The sequence below is a fragment of the Phyllostomus hastatus genome, unplaced genomic scaffold (genome assembly GCF_019186645.2).
Source record: "Phyllostomus hastatus isolate PE091 unplaced genomic scaffold, TTU_PhHast_1.1 phas_scaffold_11, whole genome shotgun sequence".
NCBI classification, from domain to species: domain Eukaryota; kingdom Metazoa; phylum Chordata; class Mammalia; order Chiroptera; family Phyllostomidae; genus Phyllostomus; species Phyllostomus hastatus.
In genome coordinates, this window is record NW_025334005.1 from 611,112 (window position 1) to 628,058 (window position 16,947).

At 68.7% G+C, this 16,947-nt stretch overlaps 1 protein-coding gene across 9 annotated transcripts in view; it reads right to left on the bottom strand.

Moving 5' to 3' along the window:
- PPFIA1 (PTPRF interacting protein alpha 1) overlaps positions 1-16,947 on the bottom strand; it is a 56,242-nt gene that overhangs the window by 13,238 nt on the left and 26,057 nt on the right. For all 9 annotated transcript variants that reach the window (XM_045854928.1, XM_045854927.1, XM_045854926.1 and 6 more), the window contains 10 exons: positions 16,594-16,656; positions 15,669-15,748; positions 13,252-13,387; positions 10,289-10,512; positions 9,869-10,100; positions 5,034-5,185; positions 3,996-4,168; positions 3,637-3,730; positions 600-681; positions 200-400 (listed from right to left, as the gene is read on the bottom strand). In XM_045854928.1, the coding sequence (XP_045710884.1) occupies positions 200-400; positions 600-681; positions 3,637-3,730; positions 3,996-4,168; positions 5,034-5,185; positions 9,869-10,100; positions 10,289-10,512; positions 13,252-13,387; positions 15,669-15,748; positions 16,594-16,656 (1,437 nt within the window). The remainder of the gene's footprint in view (positions 1-199; positions 401-599; positions 682-3,636; positions 3,731-3,995; positions 4,169-5,033; positions 5,186-9,868; positions 10,101-10,288; positions 10,513-13,251; positions 13,388-15,668; positions 15,749-16,593; positions 16,657-16,947) is intronic.

Sequence of the window (16,947 nt, forward strand, 5' to 3'; positions counted from 1 at the left end):
GAGTCTCAGAGCCGCCGCAGCGAGCCGGCTGGCGTCGCAGCACGTGGCAACGTCTCCCCCCTCCCGACCGTCACAGACCACAGGGCACCGCGCTTCGGAAGGCGGGCGTTTCACAAGGGAACCCTGGTGTGCAGGACGGAGCCCACGAAGCCACAGCCATGGGGCAGAGCGCCTCCCAGAGGGCGTGCCCAGCACGTACCGTCCGGGAGGTGGGCGGGGCCGAGGGGCTGGTCAGCGACATGATCTCCTGGATGGCCAGCCGCAGCTTCAGCCGGTGCAGCGGGTTGCTGATGCCGATCTCCCGCTGGATCTCCGTGTCCGACAGCGCCGACATGATGGCCCCGCTCTTGACATTGGCCCGGCACGCCGCCACGTACCAGGCCGGCATGCCCACCCAGAGCTGGGGACGGGAAGTGCCGAGGCCGGGTCAGGCCCCAAGTGGGGTGAGGACCACATACCTACGCACCCCGCACTCAGCCCTGGCGGGGAGAAGGGGTACCTCCAGCCCCCACGCCCTGCGCTCAGCCCCGGTGGGGAGAAGGGGTACCCCCAGCCCACGCACCCCGCACTCAGCCCCGGCGGGGGGGAGAAGGGGGTACCTCCAGCCAGACGACGACCGTTGGTCCGTCCCACTGCGCGAACGGCAGGCCTTGGCGCCGGGCCTCCTCCAGCAGCTCGTGCCTGCGTGCGACGAGACACTGAGGTTACGCTGAGGTCAGGGTCCCCGCCGCACGCAGGCAGACGCACGCCGTGGACCGGGGGCGGCCCCTCCCCACTTCTCCAGGGGAGGAGGGTGCACCCTGCGCCCCTTCCCTCTGACCTCTGCCCCTCCACCTCCTGCTGGTTTGCGCCGAGCCACGCCGTCTGGGCGGTGAGGCGCTGGGTGACGACTCGGCCTCCGAGGGGTGCTCCAGGGAGCGCCGCCCCGCTCCCCTTGGGGAGGAGGCGGGAGACGCAGCAGGAAGAGGAAAGGGCGCCCGTCTGACAAGGAGGCTCTCCCGGGAGACCCTCCCCGGCTCAAAGAACAGGAACAGGGCGGGACTCGGACTGCTGTGATGCGCGCCAGGCGGACGTGGCCATCAGGCCACGGACCAGAGTTGGGCTGTTTCTATTCCGTTCAGCTACTTATCTGACTGGTGCTTGCAAAACCATGACATCGAGTCATCCGTGCTTTCAGAAAACCTGTATCCCAACAACCTCTGTCCACGCGCCCGGGTCAGGCCGGGCCTGAGACGCCTCCGCAGTGCCCACTGCCCCAGGGCAGCAGGCCGGACGGGCCCTGGGGCCCCCGTGGGCGTGGCTGCAGCACCCCCAAACCCTCAGCGGACCATGGCCACGTCTCCGGAAGTCGTTCCGTCTAGGAAGGAGACTGGACTCGGGTGGTGCACACACCGTCCAGTCTACAGAACAAGTGTCACAGAGCTGCACGCCTGAAACCAGCGTGATTTCATCCCCCAGGGTCACCCCAGCACACTCAGCGAGAGCTGGGAACTTCCTGCTGCCAAACCCTCCCCGCCTTCCGAGGGGGAGAACCCAGCCGTCTCCTGAGCGGCACGGCCCTGGAGGCCCACGGAGAGCGCTGCACTGCCCCAGCACGGCGGCACGCGGGCGAGGACCGCACGGCAGATGCACACACGGAAACCCGGAGAGCTGGGGGGGAGAGGGTCCCTCGTTCTTCTCCACAGCGCCCACTCAAAAAAAAAAAAACTCTGTCTACCAGCAGCGCAGCCGCGCAAGAGATGACGCAAGCCCCACGGAGCCTCTGCCCCCGCCGTGCGGTGGTGCCCTGAAGACGCCGCCGAGTTCTCCACGTGAGGGGCCCGGGAGGGGCCGGGGACCGAGCGGGCACAGGTCCGATGACCCCAGCGCCGGGACAGCCCTCAGTCATCCTGAAGTTCCTGGGTCACTTCCAGTCGGTCGCTCCCTGTGGCCCTGTGCTACGCTCTGCAGGACACGGCACCGCACCCAGACTCTCAAAGATACGCGTCGGGTCTGTGACACACCTGAACGGCATCGGACCCGCCTCTGGGCTCTGAAGGCCACCCACAATTAAAGCTCAAAACATTCCACATAGCATCTCAAGAAAGCATTTCTCAAGTCAGCCTGAGGTTCCTGAGAATAAGAGATACTGTAACCATCTAGGATTAATTGCACCAGAAAATTAACAAATGTCTTACGAGCTCAAGCACCACGTTTTTTAAAAAGGCCAAACTTCAATCAGCACAAGCAAAGCGACCCACACAGAGAACAGAAAGCAACCCCCCTCCTGCCTGCTCCCTGGGACCATGCTGCTCTTCTGGGACCCGGGGCGGGGCCGGCCGGGGGGAGTGAGGTGAAGAACCACGGGCTGCCCGGGACACTGCTTTGTGGGTCCAGAGACAAACGCTCCTCGAAGACGGTGGCTGCACCTTCCAGTGACACTGTTGACCCCTGTGGGCCGCAGGGGCGACAGGGGGAAGGCCCTGCACCCCCACACCCCGGCGGCAGCACGCCCCAGCAGCACATCCCGGCACCGAGTCCCCGAGGGCCCACAGCCAGCCTGGCCGGGGGCGTGCAGGCCCCGCACCCGGAGGTGCACCAACTGGCAATGGAGCCAGAGGACCCTGTCCCGAGTCAGTGCCCAGCCCCTCCACGCAGTTCACGGCAGCGCCAGCAGGCCGGCCCGCTGCGCGGGGTTTCTGCACGCCCACCCTCGGCCCGGCGGCGGGGTGAGCAGGGCGGGGACGGCAGTGTCCCACTGGAGGTCTCACCTGCGTGCGGGGCACCAGGCAGGGCCCCCGTCCGGACTCCTGAGAGAACTACAACAGGCGGTCTCACAAGACAAAGTCAACTGGCGAGTCCAGCAGCCGACAGCCGATGGCCCATGGGCGTCAGCAACGAGGCCCCCTGGCCCAGGGCTGGCCTCTCAGCGCCCCATCCCAGGACCCCGCCCAGTCTCGCCCGCCTCGCCCACTCAGCACGCCTCGCCGCCAGAGTCCTGCCCACGCTCAGGTCCGGGCTCGCCTCCTGGGCCCCAGACCACCTGTCTCACTGCTGAAGCGGGTTCGGGGGACCGTCTCAGCCCGCCCCGCTCCCCTGCCCCGCTCTGGGCCTGGACAAGACCCAGCCCACACCCCTGCCCCGGGGTGGACAGGCCCAGAGAGTCAGCCCCCCAGCCCCCACTCGCGTGCGCCCTCCTCTGGGGTGTTGACGCCTGGGCGGCTCCGGGGAAAGCTGTCTCCACTGTTACCACTTCCTTCCGGATCCCAGACAGTTCAGGATTAAAACGTAAGAAACAAACTGAACACCAAGAGGCTGCGATTTAAAACTCAAAACCTGCTGAAGGAGGTAAGAGGGCCGCACAGCCCACCCCCTGCCAGACGGCCAGCAGGAACAGGCAGCGCCCCGCAGGTGCCCTGCAGCCAAGCCCCCCAGACCAACGACACCCCTGCCCGAGAGCTCTCCGAGGGGGGCTGGGCACCTACGTGGGGGCCCTGTGAAGCCCCACCGCGCCCCAGGCCCCGGAAGCCCAGTCTGACAGGGGCTCCAGGCTGAGCCGTCAGAGAACGGTGCGTCCACGCGGTTGGGTGGCGCGTGTGGTCGGTAACCACCAGGCACAGCCAGCACGGCCAGAGACTGCCCCGAAAAGAAACTTACTTCTTCTGAAGTTTGCGGTTCTTCTCAGCCTGTCCTCCCAGCTTGCTGAGTCCCAGGCCGTCCTGGGCCGCATTCTCTGTCTCCGAGATGCCAGCTACAGGGAAGCCGAGCGGGGGAAAGAGGGAGAGAAAACCAGCATGGCCCCGTCAGGAGGCGCTCCCCCGCCCCGGGCGGGCCGCGGGGGCTCCACGGGCTGCTGTCCCCGCGTCACGCAGGTGCTCGGGGACGTAAGCCCTTTCCGCCACGAGAGGCTGTGACTCTGGACAGAGGACCGTCACTGCGGCCCCCGGGCTCATACGGACTCGGGGGGGGGGACGACCCCCACAGCAGACCCGCCCCGACAGCGCGGGGACACCGACCTTGACCCAGCACATCCCTGCCGACGTGCCCCGGGCGCGCTTTTTCCTTCTTGCCGAACAGGCGGCCGATGGAGGACTTGATGCCCTTCTTCTTGGGGGCTTTGTGGAGCGAGTCCTGGCTGCTGTTGCTGCTGCTGGGGTTGCTCACGGGGCCGTCCTGGGGGCCTGTGGAGCTTCGGGGACAGAGGGTGGCCTTTAACAAGCATCCTCACCAACCACAAGACGCTCCGCTCCCATGAAGCAGAAACCGCACGGCTTCCACACCCCGCTCCAACTTCACGACAGACGTTTCGGTCTCTGCTTTGGCACCGTCTCCACAAGACGCACACGCACAGGACACGGGCCCCCGGTGACCCAGGGCGGAGGCTGAGGTCCTTGGAGGGGGAGCCTCCCCCTGAGGGAGGCTGGACTGACCCCACGCCACGCGCTGCAGGGGCACGGACGCCCCCACGCCCCCAGCCCCCACACCCGCCGCGGGCGCTGGTGCCCCCGGCTGTGAATGAGAGCAAGGGCAACTGAGGCAGGGCTGCCCCCCGGACGACTGCCTAGCGTAGAGCAGGGCCCCCAGGGGCCATCGGAGGGGGAGTCTCCGCAGCCTGGAAGGCACAGGGCTCCCGAGAGCCGCCGGCCGCCCACAGGGAGGGGACCGCCAGGAACCACGTGCCGTGTGCGGGGCGGCTGCTCCAGCAGGGGCAGAAACCTCTCCACACGGTGCACCTGCAGGGGCCTGGGAAACGAGGTTTCCCCAACAAGGGCGGCAACCTCTCCGCGCTCCAGCCCCCCCGCCTCCTCTGCCGGAACAGAACGCGCCCCGACACCGGCCCGCCGGCACCCCGAGAACGTCATCTGAGTCCGGTAACTGGAGCCACAGCAAGGCACTGCCTTAAAGCCACTGCGCCCACTTCTTTTTCAAGAAAAAGATAAACACAACTTGGCAACGCTGGAAGCGCAGACGCGAGCAAGCCCCCACCCCGGGCACAGCCCCCGCCCCGAGCACGGCCCCCCCCCCCCGGCCCGGCCCCCGCGCCCGCTCCTTACTTCCTGGCGTCCCTGATGTCCTCGTGGCTGACCGTGTGCAGGGCGCCTTTGTGCAGCCTGTCGGTGCGGAGGGACCGCGGGGAGGGCGGGGGGGACGTTTCACATTTTATCGTCGTCTTGTCGTCTCGTACCTCTTCTTGGGAAGCCGGCATCTGAGGGTGGGATGAGCGTCAGCCAGCCTTCACCACGCCCAGCCGGAAAACAGGCACATGGGCGCACGTCACGGGCGCACGTCACGCCCACACGCGTGTCCTCGGCCCTGCCCTGGGCCGGCTGCAGAAGCAAGGCTGCAAGCCCGGGCGCTTTTGGGGGCGGCCCAGCCCCCAGTCCTGTGACCCGGGGGGTTGTAGGGAGCCATCGAAGGGGCACAGAGACCTGACCCGCGACGTCCCCGACTAGACAGCGTTCGCGCTCCCCAGTGAGGAGCCAGGGCAAGTGTACGGGTCCGACGCCGTTCAAAGGAAAAGCCAGTGGGGGCGCACGCCTCTGGGGAGGAGGGAGCGGGGGCGTGGGGCACGGGGGGTGCGGGGCCCACGGGGACAGCCTGCATCACGAGCCGGTGCCCTGTGCAGCAGCGAGCGAAGCTCTGCAGCCTGAACGCCAGGCAGCCGAGTGCGAGGGCCGCTCACCCTCCAGCCCGGCCACGTGTCCGGCTGCGCGTCTCGGCGAGCCTCCCACCGCGTGTCACTACTGACACGCTATGTGCGGCCGACAGACAGTGTGCTCGCTCGAGCTTAGATGCAGCGACCCCGGTTTCTCATTAAAAGCTGGCGTCAGCGGACTCCCGGTCCCTCGGGCTGCAGGGAACAGGGTGTGGGGAGCAGGGAGGCCGCGACAGCAGGGGGGCCGGAGAGGCCCCCGGGGCTCCCTCGCACGGCCGGGGCGGGGCGGGGCCGGGGCCCCCAGCAGGAGCCCAGCACCCAGCCTGGGCCTCTTTCGGATGAGGCTGCACACAGAGTGCAACCCACGGTGTCCCCAGTGGCTCCATGACCACCAAGCGGCCTCCTGCAGGACGGGGCTGAGTTCGTTCAGCACCGAACCGTCGGCAGCAGCTGGGCAGTCCCGCACCCTCTCCCGGCCCCGGCCATCACCAGACCGCAGGTGACGAGAACCTGAACCTGGGGGGGTGGAGGAGTCTCAAGTGCAGGCTGAAACAGGGTCGTGAACAACCGAGGACACGGAGCAGGACGGAGCGGCCCACGCAGCCAGACTGACCACAAACTCGCTGGAAACCAACAGCTCCCTCGGCAAGGCCGCCACTCGCTCAGAGCCCAGCGGGCAGCACGCGCCCCTGCCCGCTCACCCCCAGCGGGCCCGGCCGGCCCTCGCCCCCGGTGCTCCCACAGGAGGGTGCACCCCATGGGGGACGAGACCCACGCGGGACTAGGCCCCCCGGGACCGCAGTCTATGCGCCATTCCAGACTCACTGACCGGGGAGGCTCCCTGGACGGGCACATGCCAGTGACGCCACGGGGCGGGGGTGGGGGGCACGGTGCCCGCACACACAGGCTGAGTCCGCCGGGCACTGGGCCCGCCGTGCACCCTGCTGGCCGCATCCCCACGACCGCCAGGAGGAGGCCCTCAGAGAAGCGTCTGCAAGCCCCAGGCGGAGCGCCGGGCTGGGCAGCCAGGGTGCACGCCGGCCCGCCACCTCCCTCCCTGCGCAGGTCTTGCCCGCAGGACAACGGGAGGGCGTGCCCTGGGCCCGACGCCGGTGCCAGCGCCTCGCCAGCTTACGGCTCGCACGCAGACGGATTCTGTCTGCGGCCACCAGAGGACCGTGGTTCCCGTACCCGACGTCTCCTGAAGCCGCCACGGGAGGGTCAAGCCAGGCACACGCAGGGTGGACCACAGCCAGGCCACACGCCTGCCAGGACAGAGCCGGGACCCGAGCCCCAGGGACGAACGCACGGCTGTCCGATGGCTGTCCTGTGAGTGAGTACGCCATCAGGCAGAGTGGGACAGTCGGAGGGGGAGGGCTTGGGGCCCTCCAGACCAGGGTCACGGCCGTCGTGAGGGGGAGGCCCGACCTCCCGCCGGGGCTGTGAGGAGCCGAGGGCGCCCGGGGAGGGGCCGCCGGAGGGCGGGGCCAGGTGTGCAGGCCGTGAAGGCAGGCGGGGCCACACGGGCTGCTCCCCGGCTGCGCGGCCCTGGGCACGGCGCGCGGCCTCGCAGAGCCTCGCCTCCCATGTCCGTGCAGCGGGGTCACAGCGGTGACCTGCGTCTCACACGGGTGCATGGGAGGGCTGGGTGGGAGGCCCGTGCCCACGGAGCCCAGTGCCCGGCAGGCAGCAGGAGCTTACTAAAGGCCACTGGCTTCAGTGGTCAGAGTGGCCCCGCTCCCGTGAACACGAACACCACGCCCGCTGTGAACAGAGGGGGGGAGACCAGGGGCGGGGCCGACGCTCCCACGTGTCCCGTGTTCTGTGAAGCCGCCAGCAGCTCTTTCCCCCACGCGAGTCAGCAGGGGGGAGTCCGGTGAGCCTCTGCACCACTGTGACCACGTCGGAACATGCCCCCCCCCGCCCCCCCAGCATGGATTCACGCAAAGGCACATAAGTCACGTGACACTTTACCTTTCTGCGATGCTTCCTTAAATCGCTAGGCTGACAGAGGCGTGCAAAGGAATGAAGAGAAACAGGTTTACTGCACACGCAGACGCTGGGGACGCAACGAGCAGCACGTGCGGGCGCACATGCGCGCCGGCCGGGGGCACAGGACGCGGGAGTGGGGCTGAGCAGAACGCGTACCTGGGCGGGGCGCGGGGCGTCCTCTCCCCCACACAGTGTAAAGGTGAGCTATTCAAAACTCACTCGGGCGACACCTCCCCAGGGACCCGGACCCCCCAGCACGTGCAGGGACATGAGCCGCTGCCGGCCCCTCGCTCTCCTCGGTGGGAAGCAGGCTGCAGGCGCCCAGACCACCAGTCTCCCCGACGAGGGGTCGCCGCGGTGCCGAGGACACGGCTGCGCAGACCTGCTGCCGGTCAATCCCCTGCTGGACGTTGGCGGGAACCCTCACCTAGAATCTTACTGGAAACCCCTCAGAAACAAGTGCACTGCTTGAGGGAGGGAGCCCTCCGGAGACAAGCTGGAGCAACAGCGGTCCCAGGAGCAGGGGGTCGTCCCCGCCCGCGACTCACGGCGCTTCGATGAGAAGCACCGTCTGCTCCGGCCGCCCACTGCGGGCCCCGCGGCCTGACGGTCTCAGGCCTGCCACCGCGACCCGCAGTGCGCCGTCTGCGGCAAGGTCCCATCGGCCCTGCGCTTAGTGGGGTGCTCCTCCTCGTCACGGTTTTACACTTGCTGACTTGAGAGGCGGGGAGAGAGGTCCATCATCCGGCTTATCCGCGCTCTCGCGGTCAGCCCCACCGTGTGCCCGGCCCACCGGGCGGACGCCCCGCCCAGCCCAGCTGCCCGGCCTGGGCCCTGTGGCTTCTGCACACGAGGAGCACGTCACTGTCAGTCACACACACACACGCCCTGCGTGGTTCTGAGTGACACTGTTCTGACCCAACTCTGCCCTGCCTGCACGCACACCTGCTGCACAGTGACACACGCACGGTGGTCGCTTAGGGGAAGAGCACCATGTAACGAGAGGTGGAGACGGAGCCGAAACCAGCCCCCGAGCCGAGACTGCGCGGGCACACTGCAGCCTGCACCGCCGGGACCTGGGCCTGTGGTGAAGGGGGGGGGACGGGGGGCGGGAGAAGGAGGAATAGACTCTGGAGAGTGGGAGGGGACTGACGTCTGGACTAACGATGACTAGACAGACAGACACACAGACAGGAAAACAGCACAGGGGATGAAAACTGGACAGCCAGCCGGCGTGCAGACCACAGACAGCACGACGGACACGCAGAGCTGTCTCTATGAAACCCCTGTAACAGCTACGAGCGGGAAACCGCTAACAAAACTGCCCGAGTTTAAAGCATTAGCTAAGCAGCTAACGATGTGAACTGTGAAGAGAGCAGGTCCAAACCCCTCAAGACGGACTGGGCGCTGCTGCATCCCAGGCCCCCAAGGTGGTTCCTGGTTGCCCCGCCCGCCCGCCGGCCAGCGAGGCAGCTGGAGCGAGCCCGGACGGGCAGGAAGAGTGGGGGCGCGGCGCACTGTCTGCTCGCCGTGGGCGGCGGCACTGACGCCACTGAGTCTCCAGGGGCTCCCCTAGGAAGCCCGAGGCACCCGGGCTCTTGCCCGCCTGGGGCTGCTGCCTCCCAGGCTCCGCGGGGAAGCACCCCACGGAAAAGGGCGTCGGCCTCCTGTGCGCCTTCCCCGTGCCACCGGGGGGCCTACTTCTGCTTCTGTTAAACTGTCCAATCCCAGAAAACGGAAACATTCCCCCTGGAAGCTGCTGTGCCCAACGTCACAATAAAAACCTCAGCCCCGGCTGGTGTGGCTCAGTGGGTTGAGAACCAAACCTGTGAGCCAAAAGGTCCCCGGTTCGATTCCCTGTCAGGGCACAGGCCTGGGCTGCGGGCCAGGTCCCTAGCAGGGGGTGTGGGAGAGGCAACCACACACTGACGTTTCTCTCCCTCTCTTTCTCCCTCCCTTCTCCTCTCTCTGAAAGTAAGTAAATAAAACCTTAACAGAAACCCCAAGAGAGTCGGTGACGACACGCTGAGTGATGCCCAAGGGTGAAAATGGGCCCGTCAGCGTGCCGTGACTGAGCAGGGACACGCCAGCTAGCACGCAGCGTCTTGACTTGGAAGACACGTGCAGAGCAACACGCCTGCGTTTCTTCCGGGCGAAACCCGGCGCCTCTCGGGGTGCCAAGACCCAGTGCGGCGGGTGGGCGGGCAGGCGGGCACACGGCGGGGGCAGGCTCCCACTCACCAGTGTCATGACACCCAGTCTGTCCACTTCCCGAGCCGGGCTGCGCGGGACCCGGTGTGGCGTGGAGCGGCCGCTGTTGGGCGGGGAGGAGCCCGCGAGCGAGGCGGCGGGGTACGGGGGGATGGAGCTCAGGGACCTGAAGCGCCCGAGGCTGTCCAGGCTGCCGCTGCCCACACGGCTCTCGATTTCCTCGGCCCGCTGCTCCGCGCTCTCCTTCTCCTCCTGGATCAGCCTGCAGCCAGACCACGGGCCACCCGCGTCAGCAAGCCCACCCGAGGCCGGGTGGGGACCCGCCGGGCACCAACCTCCAGGATGGCTGTGGTCACCGATTGTGGGGGCGGGGAGAGACATCCACCGGGTGCTTCCCGTACACGGGCCCCAACCGGGACCGGCCCCACCGCCCGGCCAGGCCGGGCGTACCTGATCTCCTTGTTGATGGCGTCGAGCTGCTCCTGGAGCATCATGGCCAGCGTCTGGGCATCGGCCTGCCCGCTGGGGGACAGCAGCGCGGAGGAGCCAAAGAGTGGGTCCCGGTCGTCCTCGCCGTCGGACAGGTCTGCGTCGCTCTCGAAGGCCTGCGCCACGTTGGCCAGGACGCTGGCCTGCTGGGCCCGCTCCCAGTCCTGCTCGTTCAGGGTCTGCACCTGTGCACCGGGAGCCACCGCTCAGCCACGGCCCCGGGCACGCCTGGCCCCGGCTGAAGCGCCCCAAGAGAAATCGACGCGAAGCTGCGCAACTCCCAGACGGAAGCCCAAGAATCCTGGACCAGTGGGTCGTGCTTCTGCGCTGCGGGCGCCTGTCCTGGGAGCAGTGCTGAAGGACGGGAGGACGGCCTGTGACACCCGCGCCCTCCCGCGGAGTGGGGGCGGGGCGTTCCCCACGACACCGAGGGGACCGAGCCGGAGAAGGCCGGACGGTAAAGCAATGCACCCAAGCCACGGCCGGCCGCTCACGGCGACGAGAGCGTGCGCCTGAGCCCCTGTAGCCGGGCCCCCCTCAGCTGCTCCAGCTCCCCACTCGGGTCACCCCTCCAGTTCCTGGCGCTTCCCCACCCCCCCAGGGGACACCCACCACACAGGTGGGAGCAGAGGGGTGGTAGCACCGCAGACAGGCATGGGCCCCCCAGGTGCGTCCGCTCGGTGCCCATGCGACTCCACGTTTCTGGGGCGCACCGCGTCACCCCCACCATGTTCACCAGTGGTGCGCGTGCACGGTGGCGGGGGACCTCTGTGAGCCCTGAGGACCCTTGCATGCCCTGCCCTCCCCTGACCTCCTACGGCACTCTCACCGGGGGTCTTGCCACCCACAGCTACCCCCGGAGGGAGCACTTCCAGACACCGTGGGCTCACCCACCCTCCTCCTGAGACCAGGCCAGCCCCTGCGGCTCACCCCACGGTCTCCACCCACCGTCCCTCCCTCTGTGGGTGACCCATTCCCCGTGGGCCCACTCCCACCACCCGAGGGCGCACCCCCCTCTCCCGGAAGCAACCGACACCACAGAGCGGGGCTGGCCCGCACCCCTGCGGCCACCACTGGCCTCGGTTCCCACTCCGAGTCACAGCTCCCCCGGAGCCCCCACTCACTTGGCGCAGGCCCCGCCCTGCGAACCCTGGCCGGCCCCCGGCCACAGCCTCCCCTCACCCACACGCGCCACGTGCTCCCTGTCCCGTCTCCCGCTGCAGCGCCGCCTGCGGGCTCCCGGCCTCCATCCGGACCTCCGCCTGAGATGGTGCCCGTGGGCCCACGCTGGCACCCAGCGGCCCATGTGACGCGTGCCCACGGACAACCCGAGCGGGCCGAGGCTCAGCTCCCGGTCCCTCTGCCTGCCCCCCGCGGTCTCGAGAGACAGACCCACCCACCCTGCAGCTGCCCCAGCCGCGGACCCGAGGTGCCCACGGGCCCCGGTGACAACACCTCACAGCAGCTCCAGACGGCTGCTTCTCTCCTCCTCCACACCGCTGCTCAAAAGTCACCCTCCTGGGGACACCTCGTGGGCCACCCCACCGAAAACGGTCACTCTCCTCCCACCACATCTGAGGCCCCCGACTTCCTGTCCCCGCTCATGACCAGCGGACACACCGTGGGGGTGCCCCCCCCGCCAAGCCGTGCGCCCAGGGCTCTGGGACACACTCCTGGCCCTGCCTGACAGGGAGTCCCAGGAGAGCCGCGGCCACGAGGTGTGGTCTGTCACGCAGCCCAGGACAGGTCCCCGGGACAGGACCCTCCTGCCCAGACCCGGAGGGGGAGCTGGTGAGCCTGCCCCCCAGCCCCAGCCCAGCCTTCTGTGGCCACAGCCTCGGCCTGCCTGAGCCAGGACCCGCCTGCCGACACACTGCCGAGTGCACAGGGCAGCGAACTAGTCACGGTCACCGGGAAGCTCTGTGGTCATGTTACCATGGCAACAGAGGGCCGAAGCACACACCACACTCTGCTGGCATTTACCGCCCGTCTCTCCCCGCTGGAACGTGCGCCCCAGCAGTGCAGGGGCCTCCCCTGTCCCCACTCACGGCCGGAGCCCCCAGGCGGTCGGGCAGCAGCGCCTGGCCCGGACCCGGCGCCCAATGTGGGCGGGCGCGCCGGAGACAGAGGGCACGCAAGAGTGTGTGCTGCCGGCCCGGCGAGGGTCTGCGGTGTGTCTGCGGCCGGCCCAGTGCGGGTCTGCAGTGTTCGAGCTCCCAGACTCGAATTCCCTTCACTGAGCGACGCACCCCGCTCGCCCCAGAACACCCCGAGCGGGGTGCCAGCGGCCGGCACAGCCAACACCCACGCGGGCGCTCCGACCGCACGAGAACTCGCCGCCGACAGCCTGCCGCTGAGCAGGGGCCCGGCCAGGAACGCCGCTGTCGACGCACGTGCTGTGCGTCCCGCGCCCTGCTCCCGCGATGAGGCCAGCCAGAGAAACGGTGCCCGCCTTCCCCTCCCTCCCTTCTAGAATCAACGAGCGTGCCCTCGGGGGGGGGGGGAACAGACGAGAAAGAAGCAGTGTCACCGAGGCAGCCGCAGGGGCAGGGAGGCGCACTCGCAGGGGCCGTGCGTCCCAAGTCCCCGCGGTCCGGTCACACGCGGAACAAGCCGAGCGTGAGCTGACCTGCGCAGTCCAGACCTCGGTGGTTCCGGGGTCCACTGCACGGCAGTCGCTTACCCCCGGTTACTGCTCCGAAACACGCGACTGGCGCTGTGTTGTCCCTAAGAGGGCCCGTTTATCACAACTTCCACTCTTCAAAAGGAAAGCGTACCTTTAGAGTAACCTTTTACCCAGGGAAAGGAAAACGGGGGAAGAGACAGCATGACCTGTTGACCCTGTCACCCTGCAATGTCTCGACGCCCTCGGAGCAGAGGTGACGTGTGCGGGGGGGCACCCAGGAGAGGAGGCAGGCCCTTGCCTTGGAAGGCTCGTCCCGCAGCGCGGCCAGACGGCCCTTCTGGGGGCGCCGCAGCACTGCGCCGCCGCTGCAGGAGTCCACGGGGCTGTCGGCCATGGGGAACCGGAAGTCCGGGACACTGCCCAGGTGGGGTCGGCTGGAACAGGAAGAACAAGCTGTTGTTAGAGGAAGGTGAGCCCCTCTGTCCGCTGAGCCCGAAGCTGTTGGTGCAGGAGGTCGGTGGGGTCAGATGGGGCTCCACGGAGGGCGCCGCCCCCGCTCGCTCCAAGGCAAGCTCCTGCCCACCTCTACGCTTCCAGCCCCTCCAGGACGGAACCTCGATGTCCAGGACACGCCCCCTTCTCCCAGCCAGCCGGGGGCGCACCTGCACACCACTGGCCCTCAGCTGCTCTGCGACCCGCCCGCCTGCCAAGCTCCAAGGGGGGCCCGATGGTCCTCACACCCCCTATCGGGGAGGTTGTCTCCGGTGTACCCCAAAAGGGCAGCTCAGGAGCCCCGGAACCCCTGCTGGTGCTTGCAGGGCCTGGAGCCCGCAGCAGCCCCAAGGGCCCGCCCACCTTCCCCGCGAGGCACCTGCCCCCAGTCCTGGCGCTCTCACCCGGGGAGGAAGGGCGGCCGCCTTCGTTTCCCACAGCCCCACACACGCAGGGAGCCCACACCCACGTGCGGGACTGCAGGGAGCCGACAGTGCCCCCACGCCTGGCCACGCAGCCTGCGGACAGGGCCCCTGCGACATGCCAACCCGTCCACTTTTGGTCCGCACGCCCGTCCACGTTCTTGCGGAATGCGTCTTTGAAACGGGGCCGGGAGCCCACTTCCTCCTCCCCTGTCCCCGGGGAAGCTGCCCGTCCTTCCTCCGCGGTGCCTGCTCTGGGGCTGCGGCACCCGTGGCGCCTGCTCTTCCTCCGCGGCACCCGCGGCGCCTGCTCTGGGGCTGCGGCTGGTTTCAGAAACCGCCGAGACCCGCGCACACGCAGCCCCGAGTGTGACTCCCAAGGACTCACAGCTTCTCCCAAGTCCGCAAGTGCCTCCTACACCTACCGTCCTCTTCCAGGCCGACCTGCCTCCGCCCTCACCGCCGCCGGGCGGCGAGTCCCTCTGGCACGAAGCCCCTTCCCCCTGCCCAGTGCCTGCGTGCAGGCCTGTGCCACAGCCTTCCTCCCAGCCCCGCGGCCCCAGCCGCCTGCGCCAACTGCAGAGGGTCCAGAGGACTGACCCCACTGTGAGGTCACGCCACGCAAGCCGAGCTCATGGCCTGCTTCTTTGCGTGCCCCTCGGCCGGGCTCAGCCCAGAGCTCAGGGACACGTCTCCCCGAGTTCCCAGGCCGGCCGAACACACGGTCCCCGGGCCTGCCTCCCTGCGGCAAGCCCCTCCCCATGCTGCGCCCAGCCTCGCCCGCCCGCCCGCCGCCTCCTGGCCACACAGCCCCGCGTGGCTGTGGCCGTCTCCCTCCGGCAGCCTCTGCACAGCTGGGGCACAGAGCCCCTCTCTGGTCGCCATGGGCTGGCGGACATGCCAAGGCCCCCACTGTCACAACTGACCCGCCACAGCCAGTCCTCGAGCTCCCACACTGCCCCGCCCCCACTCCGTTACTCAAACTTCCAAGAGCGACACCCACAGGGTCCACGTCTCCTGCACCCAATCACCCGCAGATCCCCTCAAACGCAAGCCTTCAGCCCCCCCGGCAGCAGCGGGCCTGCCCGGGCCACACAGGGACACTCTGACTGCTCACTGTGGCCTCTCACCGTTACAGACCCCGAGGACCTCACCGGGCAGGTCGAGCGCCCGCCCCGCCCCGCCCGCAGCGCCCTCTCCGCGGGCACACGCTCTCCTTCCCGAACCCGCCCTCCCGCGGCTGCGGGCACAGATGGCATCTCAGCCCTGCCTCCTCGCCGACTCCCCTCTCTTTCCCAGAAGGGGGTCCAGCAGGGAAGGCCGCAAGACACAGCGGCCCCCCTGAAGGGACTTCCCCACCCCTTCAGTGAGAGTGACCGCCCCGGTGAGGAGGAGGAAGGAAGCAGCGGGAGGGGGCCACCCGCCGGCTGCACCCACAGGCCGGGCCTCCCTCCCGCAGCAGCAGCCACTGGGAAGCACGTCCTCAACCTGGAGGCTCCGGGGAGCCGTCACAAAGGGCGTCGTGCAGCGCACACACGGCCGCCAACGGCCCCTCCTGCTCCCTGGGCTCCGCCCGCCCGTCCCCACACCGGGGGGACCGACTCTGCCAGCCCCTCAAGGGGACCCCCCACCCCCCGCCCACAGGAGCTGACCGACCCCGCAGTCACCCCCTCCCAGGACCGGCACCGAGCTCCGCCCTCCTGCCTGCTGCGCGGGGCCGGGCCAGGAGCTGCAGCCAGGGACGCTGCCCCCATGCAGACACAGCAGGGCGGGACGCAGTGGTGCCTGGGCACCGCCGTACCTGTGGTGAAGGGAGGCGCCTCTTAGCCGCACCTGGTCCAGCTCAGCCCTCAAGGCTTCAATGTTCAGTACCAGCTGGTCCTGCAAAACAGCAGACGACACACAGTGCAGCCACCCCGGGACGCAGAGCCCGGCCCGGCCGGCGTGCTCAGGGGTCACCCGGAAGCCACCAGGCAGGCAGACACTCAGACCACCACGGGGCTTCAGAGACGCGATCAGAAAGGAGACACGTCTCTGCACGGAGGCCTTCGGGGCGGAGACACCCCGCCAGTCACCGCGGCCGCGGCCACACAGAGCGGCGGAGCATCTTGCCGCGGGGCGGCCCCCCACACCGCTGTGCTCCGTGGCCGCCTTCCTTCAGGCAGGCCGCTGCACCCCCACCACTGGCGTGGTCATCCTCCTCCCCACATCCGGCGAAGCAGTAAGGAAAACCGAAAGTTCGAGCCCCTCAGCCAGCTCTGGTCCGTGCTGCCCGCCCGCCGACCACACCGCCACATGGGGCCACTCAGCCCCGGACGGGCCGGCCCAGCGGGGACACGCTGCGACACGCCCTGGGCTCCACAGTTGATGTGAGGAACAGCACGTGGCGTAGTTCGCCGACTTTGTATCACACGTCGGACTCCCGTTCCGACTACGTCAGGTTCCAATGCACTGATCCCGCCGCTGCTTCTCGGTGTGCTGAGCGCGGCCACCAGGACCTGCCGCTTACGCCCGCAGCTCACGGGGGCTTCCCGCCGGCCTGCCCTGCTCTGCACGGGAGGCCCCTGTGCGGCCCCGGCAGTCACACGAGGCCAGGCGGGAGGCACACCTGGGACCCCGCGCGCCGCCGGGCTCAAAGCCCCCACCCCCGGAGCAGCGGGCTCGCCAGGGAGCAGCGCAGCCCAGCCCCGCTCCCCCGGGTTCGAGGGACGGGGAGGCAGAGGTACCTTATCGTGCTGAGTTTCTTCTAGTTGCTTTTTTGTACTTTCAACTTCTCGTAACAGAGAATTCTGGAAAAGACAGCGACAGCGCCTCAGCGTCAGTTCTCGAAAACGTCCCAGGTCCCGCCGCACGGCTGCACTCCTGACCACAGTGGCGGTGCACCCCGGAAGGGAGCGGCCCTGTGGGCGCGCCGCGGAGCACAGTCGCTCCCGAGGGGCAGGCGACGGCGAGGCCCGAGCGGCCCGCGCCCGTGCACAGCGTGCTTCCTCGCCGACCAGTGCGCTGCGCGGCACGCGGTGCCCTCACCCCCTTTCGCCAGTCGTGCCGTTCGAGGGACTTCGGGCACTCGGGAAACCTGA